We start from the raw sequence: 10,477 nt of genomic DNA, 5'->3' as shown, positions 1-10,477 counted from the left end.
GGTATGCACTCACTGTTAAGTAGATATTAGTCCAAAAGCTGGAATTACCCAAGATACAATCCACAGACTACATGAAGCTCAAGAAGAAGGATGATGCTTCATTCCTTCTTAAAAGGGGAAACCAATATATTCATAGGAGGGAATATGGAGACTCAGTTTGGAGCAGAGACTGAAGAAGGAGCCATTCAGAGCCTGCCACACATGTAGATAAGATTGATGAAGCTAAGAAGTGCATGCTGACAGGAACCGGATAAATGTCTCCTGAGAGGCACAGACAGAGCATGTCAAATACCGAGGTGAATGCTAGCAACAAACCATTGAACTGAGAATGGGACCCCCTTTGGAGGAATTAGAGAAAGAATTGAAAGAGCTGAAGGGGCTTGCAACTCCATAAAAACAGCAATGCCAACCAACCAGAGTTCCCAGGCACTAAACCACTATCCAAAGACTATACATGGACTGACCCATGGCTCCAAACTCCATATGTAGCAAAGGATGACTTTGTTGGGCACCAAAAGAAGGAGAAGCCCTTGGTCCTGCCAAGGTTGGACTCCCAGTGTAAGGTGCACGGAGCCATATTGGATTTGGGCCTAGCCGCTTTTTGACTGCATGGTTCAAAGCGACTCTGGGCTGTTTGGCCACAGAGACTCACCCCTAAGATGACTGCCATAAATCTTAAGATTGTTGGACAAAGCCTCTCCCATGAATTTACGGCACAGGAGTATAACATTCAAGGGATGCCTCAGCTCGAGCAGATACCAGTTATCTCCTCAGTCAACACCCAGTGTCTCCACCACCTGACCTCATCGCCTGACTTCTTTGCCTCCAGCTATCACTGCCTATACCCTCATCTCCCCCTCCTTCATATTTCACAAAGGTCACTCCCCCTACCTGAAAGCCTTAAAAGCTGCAATGTTCATCCCAATAAACGAGACCTTGACAACAGAACTTTTGCTTGGTCTCCTTCTTCTCTTCACCCCCATTTTGGCCCACAGGTAGAAAGCCTCTTCGGGACCCTGAATAACTGGGTCCCCGCTGGCGGGGACAAGTGGCGCCCGAACACAGGGACCCCGAAGCAAGGCCGACTACAGGACGATGGAGATAAGAGAGCTGCAGCGGGAATCAAGGACTCTTCAGGCCGCATCGCTCGTGCGTCGCTGGAGAAGGAGGTAAGGACCGGTCGAATAATTGTCGTCTAATTGCCATGGGGAAGGTATGGATTTAGGAGGCTTGTTTCATAGGAGAGATCAAGCGCTCACTCAGGGAGAGAGGATTAAGAGTTAAGAAAAAGGATTTAATCAAGTTTTTTTTGTTTTATTGATGAAAGGTGTCCCTGGTTAATTTTAAGCAGTGTGGGGCTAGCTTAAGTAAAACTTGTAATAAAAAAGGGACAAGGTAATGGTAAAGTGTTTTTGCATATGCGTTCTTTTAGAGTTATATTTTAGTTTTTGGATCCTGACTAGAGATAGTTTACACCCTAGACATGAGAGAGAATGGGTTTGGGAAAAAACAGTCCTCCCGGACTCTCCACGGATGCTTTGGAGAAAGAGAAAAACCTTTTCAGAGCTCTCTTAGGAATAGAGGGAAAGCAGGAGACGTCCTGCTTCTCTGCTGGCTCCTATTGGAGAAATGCTTATTTCTAGATCTGGGTTCCATAGGTAGGATATGTGGGTCCCTATCGTGGGACACCATCTAGTTTTTTCCCTCTATGTCTATTGTGTGTCCTTGGTGCACCAAGCTATCCATGTCTGTCAGTTTATGTCTGTGGTCTTTGTTTCTCGTTGTTTAAATGTTTTATGTTTCGTGTTCAAAAGAAAAAAATGATAAAAACTTTATCTGCCAGTCGTTCACACCTTGACTTGGTTTTAACTCGTTTCAAGAAGGGAACAATGCATAAAAAACAGTTTCAATTGGCTTTTGGAGCCTACATCTGTAGCTAGAAGCCTAAGTCTGCTGGACAAGCTCCCCAGGGGCTGGCTAAATGTTTATACTAGCTGATCCTAAAGACACCAGGAGCTTCACAGCTTAAAAGGTGTAACATTGGTAACAGAAAGTTGGCTTAAAACTGTAATTTGGACATGAGCCAACCTAGGGAAACAGGTCCAAATTGAGGTAATATTTTTATGGAATTCTTATTCTAAAAACCAGGCTTCTAAAAGATTTTAGGGCAACGTCTCTTTGTTGAGGTATTGGAGACCACACCATCGTGCGTTCGTATGTAGGAATTGGCAGTCATAGCCAAAGGTGTGGTTTGCCCTAAAGTTACTGTATTTTGATGCTAATTCCACTGCCCCAAGAACAGCTGCCTAGTCACATACTCAGAATTCAGGTGACTTTCCAAAGTTGTGGCTGTGCTCTGGTGTTACAAAGAGATCTTAAAGATTGTGATTAAAGATTGTCAGTGTTACATTGACTAACTCAAACTTATTTATAATTAAGAAAAAAATCAAACAGGTAGAGATTGTTACAGGATTTAAAAAGGATTGATGAGGTTTTAGAACTTGTGAGAGCATTACAGCTTGTTTGCTTACTCCAACTGCCATTTCAAGATAGATTTAGAGGATTATTTTTATACAATTTGTTTACGTCCTGGCAATTGTGAGTTTTCATTTCGTGAGCTTGCTTATAATTTTAGAGAGCCCATAAAGTGATATCATTAAAATTTTTACTAAAGAATGGCTAATAGCCTTATATTATGTAATTTTGTCGCTTCTTCAATGTAAGAAGTTAGAACTTTAAATCTTTAAGTGTATATAGAAATTTTTACTACAAACTTTTGCTCTCTAAATGAGCTTTAATATTTGGGGAGTAGCTGTTAGACTATTCCAGAAAAGAGTATTTAAAACTAATTTTAAGCTACTAAGGATATGTTAGTTGGCTAAGTACCTCACCTTACCAGAGGACTTAGGTCTTTGTTTGTTATCCTCATTGGAGATAAAGCTTCAGTTGTGTTAATACAGAATTGTAGGCTAGAGTCATGGAAGTATTTTAAAAAGCCAAACAACAGTTAATTGGTTATTACAAAATACTGATATTTGGCCTATTACATATACAAAATTTCAGGCAAAATTGATAATTTTACTCCTTGCATGCTTTTGTATTTACTGTAAATTTGTGCATACAACCCATAGAAAATGCGCTTACTGTATTTATAGGTGGTTCATCTAATGAAAAGGCTACATGTATGATTGGATCACTTGTTTATTCTCTTGAGTTTCTGCTGCTTCAGCACAGATTATTAAATTCCTGGCTTTAGCCACTGTTTTTATAATGTTAAAAAAATCAAGCTTTCAATTCACATACTGATAGCCAATGTGTGGCTTGTGGTTTACAATTGATTTCAATTACTTAATGCTTTATTAAAGGCAAGTTTTCTACATGAAATCAGTGAGTGATTTCAGTGTAAATTGTCTGACAACTCACTGTCCTTTCAGTGCTCTGGCTCAGACAACTAAACAAAACCATAGACCCAGCTCTTTGAAAATGGTAATGGAGTTGATAACACACCCTCTTGAAAAGAGGAAGACTCCATTTGCTTACTTTCAACTCCCAGCCTCACCCTACCGGCTCAGGGATTTCTAGTGCGACTAAATCTGGACAATATTTATAGGATTTGGCATCTCTAATTAATGCTTATGTTTAGGTAAATAAAGCTGGTAAGGGGCTGGAGAGATGGCTTAGTGGTTAAGAGCACTAAGTACTGTTCCTTTATAGGCCATTTAAGAACTCAAACTGGATTGCCTAGACCCCTTAACAAGGGAGGACAATGATACCAGACAGATTATAGGCCTTACATAGGAACAGTTAGTCAAAAAATCTCATTCTTTATATATCCAAAACAGTAATGCTGGAGACAATAATTTGGTATTAAAGTCAATTTATAAATACAAGTGCTCAGTGTCCTCAATTTAATCCTTAAGGACTTATCTTAATAAATAATATTTTAACAATATTTTAATAAATAAAAAGGGGAGTTATCCCTGTATGCTAAAATATGCTCCTTTTATTTCAATTTTAAAATTTGGATGCCAAGGAACACTCTGAGTTTATGGCACCCTACAGCTAGGCATACTTCTGCCTAGGTGAAATAGAAAGATCCACATATTGGCATGATCCTGTTCAGATATTTTATATGGGGAAGAGGGAATCTTTGTGTTTTTTCTACAGGATGCTACAGGAGTGTGCCAGCTGCCCGAGTGGCTGGTGAGACTTGCTGATCCTGGGAGCATGAAGATTCAGCTCTCCTGGTTCGGGTCCCTGGAGTCATTCCTGTGTCCTTGGAGGAATATGGAGGATTCCCACTCATCTTTTGTCATCACAGAAATTCTGGCGTTGCTGCAGTCATTGTGTCCCGTCCCACCACAGCCTGCGCTCCGACCCTCTGTGCACTGTTGCTTGGTGGAAGCTGCTGTGGACTGGGGAACTCTGCCCTGGTTTTGCAGATCTCAGACATGGTCCCATTGCCTGCTGGTTGTTCCAGAGAAGAATGACCGATCCTGAACTGTCCTGGGAAAGACCTTGGCATTTTCGCTGATATTGTAGCAGCCATTACTGCTGCAGCCATTGTGTCTGCAGTGTCTGGAGCTACCCTCCCCCAATCTATTGTTAGGCAAGCACAGTGGGTGAACTTTCTGGAGTAGTTGCTAACAATTGGGAATTCTAAATTTTATTACAGGAGAGGCTTGACTAGGCCCTTGGTGGTATGGCCATAGCAGCTGAGGAGAACCAGATGAGGTGCCCACTACTTATCGGGAGAGGCTCAATTTCCACAATCTCTTATATTAATGCCATCTGGCTCCTGCTCCTTCGCCCCTGGGCTCAAGTAAGAGGAATGAGAAGATGATCCAATGTAGCTATCCTCAGGGACGGGCAACTTCCTCTGACCCTTGACCAATCTAAGACAGGAACCTTGGGGGCGACAAGGTGATCCTATGACAGATAAGGCTGGGGTTCGAGAGGTCGATCCTAAGACAGAGGTGGCTACACCCCGTTTGAATGTACGGGCCGGTCAAATGCTCCTCTGCCCAGTTTCTCCCCCAATAACACACACGTATAGCCCAGAACGGTGTGTTACAGCATAAGTTCATTCCTAGCCATTGGGGTGCAGTCCTAACTGCAAGAGTGGCTTGCCATGGCCGAGCTGGGCACTCTGTGAGGCATGTCTGATCTCTCTCAGACCACTACTTCCACCTAATGGTTTTTTTTTTAATAAAAGAAAAATGGGGGAGATGCACGGAGCCATATTGGATTTGGGCCTAGCCGCTTTTTGACTGCATGGTTCAAAGCGACTCTGGGCTGTTTGGCCACAGAGACTCACCCCTAAGATGACTGCCATAAATCTTAAGATTGTTGGACAAAGCCTCTCCCATGAATTTACGGCACAGGAGTATAACATTCAAGGGATGCCTCAGCTCGAGCAGATACCAGTTATCTCCTCAGTCAACACCCAGTGTCTCCACCACCTGACCTCATCGCCTGACTTCTTTGCCTCCAGCTATCACTGCCTATACCCTCATCTCCCCCTCCTTCATATTTCACAAAGGTCACTCCCCCTACCTGAAAGCCTTAAAAGCTGCAATGTTCATCCCAATAAACGAGACCTTGACAACAGAACTTTTGCTTGGTCTCCTTCTTCTCTTCACCCCCATTTTGGCCCACAGGTAGAAAGCCTCTTCGGGACCCTGAATAACTGGGTCCCCGCTGGCGGGGACAGTAAGGGAATGTTGGGGTCTTGGGAGTGGGGAGGGGGGTGGATGGGGAGTGGAACACACTTATAGAAAAAGGGGAGGGAGAGGTGATAGGGGGCTTATGGAGAGGAAACCAGGAAAGAGAATAACATTTGAAATGCAAATAAAAAATATCCAATTATAAAAAAAGGCTGATGAGATGGCTCAGTGGGTAAGGGAATTTGTCACACAAGTCTGATGATATAAAGGTGGAGTGAGAAAAACAACACAAAATTGTGCCCTGACCTCTCCCCATGCATTCGTGCCCTCTCTGTAACAGTGAATACATATTTTTTCAAAGCTATGTCTTCGGAAAGCTAATTTAAAAATCAATTAGAAAATATTCCAAAATGATAAGTTATGTCCAGAATGGTTGATTAAATCCATAGATTATGTCTTACTTACATTCTTCTTTACTGAGCAAATGCTAATAAAGATGCAAACAATCTGAAAGTTCAATTCTTTTTGCATTTACACTTTATTTATAACAACAAGACAGTAACAGATGAAAAACAGTCAAAAATTAAATATCAAAAGACAGGCGCAACCACTTCCAGGCTACAATTAAAGGAATGTCACAATACAGTATATTAGTACTATGCTGACACACCTTTTCAAACCTATGGGAGGCACTGATGTTTAAATAGTTAAATGCTTAATTTAAATATGTACAGCTAAACCAAATTACTCTATGAACTGATATCTCTTATATAGGTATAAACCAAACACGAACTTTTAAACTGAACAAATAATAAGCAAAGTCAAACACTCTAGTCAACGGTTGTCAATTTGATGTAGACCCTTACTAAACTGTCAGTTTGGTGCTGAACACAGTGTTGACTTGGTGATCTCAGTCCTCTGGAATTTGACATATTTGTTATGACTGCTGCTGGGTGATGGTGAGATGCTGCAGAGTATGCTGGTTAGGCCATACTTCCTTTCTTAAGTAATGCCTTCTTATTTCCTTTCTGTCCATTTCTTTTACTCTTATCTTTTTACATAGAATACCTTGCTTTCATTTACCATTCCCCTACTGAGTAGAATACCTTATATGTATTGTCTGCCTCTTCTGGTTTTGTTGTTCTTTGTTGTATAGTTGTTGTATAATTAAAGTGGCATCATTTAGATTAAAAATCTCTGGAACTTAGTCTTAAAACAGGAGCAAGCATACAAACAATACAGAATAGTCTGAAATGGAAAATTAGGCTGATAAAATTCATAAATTATGTCCTCTCCACTAAGTTAGATGGTAAGACACTGCAACGAATATGAAAACCTAATTCTGTTCTTTTAGGGTCAAAATAATCAACGTAATGGGCACTGAAAAGGCCATGTAGTTCTCCTTCCTGGGGAACCACTGGGTACTCAGAGGATCATGTATAGCTGTTGTGTTTATTACTACCACTGGATGAAACACAGCACATATGGTTACTCACAATTTTTTACAGAGAATATATTGTGAGATTATTGCTGGGTTGAAGAATGACCTTAGTTAATCATAATAGTAGCATAGGCTCATAAGTTAAGTACTCAGAACACCTAAGCAGAAGAATTGAGTCTGACATTAGCCTTGGCTACATAGTGATACCCTGCCTTAAAAACAAAGCAGAGAACAACAAAAAGATAGATGTGGCTATGTTCTTAGATGCAAGTGGATATGTAAGAGCCCTTAAGCTTTGGATGTACAAAATATCACACAGGATTTGTTGGACCCGAAGGACCACCACCAAAGATCTGCTCGTCCCCAAAGACCACCGAAACCAGATTCAATGCAATCAGCAAGAGGATTTTTATTCCAAGCGCGCTGGGTTCCACAGTCGTACGCCACATAGGGGTAGAAGACTACAGACCCCAAGCGCAGAATCGGGACAGCTTTTATAGGGTTTACAACAAAGCCCTTGCATAGCAAACCAATTATTTCATAGCATCAAGAGCCTGCGCGGTGCGAGCCAATCAATTTGTACCACTCCATAGTTTCTAGGCCAACCAATTTAAACTATCTGAGCCCACCCTCCATGGGCCTATCAGTTTCCTAAAGTCTCGGAGGTCCAGGGTGGGGTGGGTGACAAATTGCAGTTAAGACAGGTCACAAGGGCTTTCCTTCTATGGCGCAAGCAGTTTACAGAAGCTAGATAAGTGGTTAGTCAGCTCATTTCCTGTTACCTTACTAGGCCGGGATCACGTACTTTAGGGCCTATCTTATGCCCTTTCACCTTGTTCCACACAGTGAGCAGGCTCAAGAAATGTGACCTTTTACCTACTTACTGGCAGAGAGCAGGGTCTGGAATTTGAGGTATTTAGGGCTTCTTAGTGGTGAGATAGCATTTTAGCATTTCTAAACTTCTGACTTCTTGGCTGCATTTTTCATTCTTTCAGATTCATGTATGAGTAAGGAAAAAGTACAGAACAATTCTACGTTAGGGGAAAAAATTATAGATAAATAGTTAAGCGCATCTTGGTGAAGTTCATAAAGAATCCACTTTTGGGATGGTTGCCAGTGACTCTGGCCAATTTCTTATCAACCCATTTTAGGTGAACCTTTGTGTGCTAGTGAATGTGCCTGACATTCAAAGAAAGATTTGGTATTTATTGGAACTAAGTGAAATGTTCTTATTCTTGACTGAATGCAAGAATGTTGGCTTTTAGACTGGGAGTCCCAGGGGTCCTTTATAATGCTAATTTGCCACTTCTTTGGTGTTTGCTCAAGGTTTTGCAACCAGCAGGAACACTAGAGTACAATGTAGGTACAATCAAGAATTCTTGCACAGAGAAGCTGTAGGTGCGGGAGTAAGTGGAGACCTTGCTTATCACCCATTTGCTGTGAACTGAAAGCACCCCCCAACCCCAGCCCCTCAAATGCAAGAGGTGAGGCCTCACTCCTTCAGTGGTGACCAAGATTCCTGGACTTTGGAAGCTAAATAAAGAGATCATAAAGATGGCACTTTCACCTAATGGCATTGGTGTCTCTAGAAGTATAAGAGAGTATAAGGATCCATAATTCACTAAAAAAAATGACACCCAGATTCAAATAGTATGCAAATGTAAAGAGTGTTTTATTCTGTAGAAGTCTAGCAGGTTGGGGGTCTCCCATTGCCAGAATAGAGACACACCCAAGTAAGCTTGTAGGCCTGCTTTAAAGCACATTAGGGAATTTGAGTGTAGGTGACCTCTATGTTAATCTGTTGGGTCCATCTCTGTGAGCATTCCATTACCAGGGTATGGGGGCTGAAAACTTGCTGGGGAGATCTAGAAATTGTTGTTGACCTTGAGCCGGGTGGCTGGGCAGCTTTTGGGGCCTGAACTTGCCTGAAATTGCCCAGTTCTTGGAAACAGAGATTTAGGCATAGTCTACTTAACTGCCAGTTTGAATCATATAACAGAATCTGACTAGCCTTCTCAAGAGAAATAGCCCTCTTTCTCCCGTGATAACACACAGAAGGTATAAGCTAGCTGAGACCCTTCCAAACACTAATGACATGAACACCTGATCTCATACTCCCCCTACCCCCGCCAGAACAGTAATAAGTTAAACTTCGTGTTTTGAGGCTATCCTGTCTGTGTTTAGTTTAGTTACAGAGTTTAAGGTTACTAATACTGAATTAACCAAAATAACATCTAACTGGTGCTATTTTTCTATTTTATATTGTATTCAGCACACACACACACACACACACACACACACACTTATATCATGTGGCAGGCTTACAAGTTGTCAGTGAGGATGGAGGCATGGTAATTTGGTCTGGATGTCATTTATTTCAGATTGTCTCATAAAGGCAAGATGCCTTCAGTTGACCTCTAGACGTTATTTGCAGCACAATCTCTAGACTGCATAAGCCTCTCTTCACCAATAAAACTTGATTGATCCTGATTCCTCATATAAGTTGCAAAATTGCTCCAGGTGCCAAGTGCATCCTTTCGCCCAGGGAGAAGAGAGATTTCACAGCTTTCATTTTTCATGTAAAACTTATTATGCCTCTAAAAACTATAAAATTTAGAGCCTAAATATAGTCTGTCAAGGATGTGAAATGTGAATGAACAGTAGATGGAAACAAATTCATAAAAGAAGAGAAAATGGGCTAATTCAGGAATACTGGGCTGCTTTAAATTCTCCCTATTATACTTTAAGGGCTTCTTGAGGAACAGACAATGAAATTCATGATTATGGAAATTTGAAAAATACAAGTGAGGGGCATACTCTCCTATGTGACTCTACCGTGAGGTGTTACCAATATAATTGACCTTTTATCCTGATGGGTACTGTCGCTAACCCATCAGAGGAGGAGCCAGAACCCCACAGGAAGGCACAGTCTGCCATTTTCTTCTTCTCTGGAACATTTCCATTCACTTCAATACACTGTAACTGACACAGAGTGAACTTTCAAGCTTGCGGTCAGAGTGTCTTTAAGGTTAAAGACAAGTCAACAGTGTGCCTACTGTTTCAATATTTTAAAGCACAGTCAGAAGCTTTGGCTCTCAGCCTGAGGTAACATTCCTAATGGTGATTTAGGATAAGATTGGCCATTATATAATAAAAATGTGTGTGTGCCTGCATGTGTGTGTGAGAGAGAGTGTGTGTATGTGTGTATATGTCTGGAGATGAGAAGCTGTGTTAGTTAGGTTTTACTGTTGTTAACAAGCACCATGACCAAGGCAACTCTTATAAAGACAACATTTAATTGGGGTTGGCATACAGGTTCAGAGGTTCAGTCCAATATCACCAAGGCAGGAGCATGGCAACAACCAGGCAG

General features: G+C 41.5%; 1 protein-coding gene across 1 annotated transcript; it reads left to right on the top strand.

The window, feature by feature from the left end:
* The first annotated feature begins 631 nt into the window (after positions 1 to 631).
* On the top strand, positions 632 to 5,223 carry LOC134486736 (uncharacterized). The gene is made up of 2 exons (XM_063286917.1): positions 632 to 1,169; positions 4,168 to 5,223. The coding sequence occupies exons 1-2, from the start codon at positions 660 to 662 to the stop codon at positions 4,498 to 4,500; spliced, it is 843 nt and encodes a 280-aa protein (XP_063142987.1). The 5' UTR covers positions 632 to 659; the 3' UTR covers positions 4,501 to 5,223.
* The last annotated feature ends 5,254 nt before the right edge of the window (positions 5,224 to 10,477 follow it).

Source organism: Rattus norvegicus, chromosome 4, assembly GCF_036323735.1.
Source record: "Rattus norvegicus strain BN/NHsdMcwi chromosome 4, GRCr8, whole genome shotgun sequence".
NCBI lineage: Eukaryota > Metazoa > Chordata > Mammalia > Rodentia > Muridae > Rattus > Rattus norvegicus.
The sequence above is the reverse complement of the archived record's forward strand: the minus strand, read 5'-3'. Positions and strand labels throughout refer to the sequence as shown.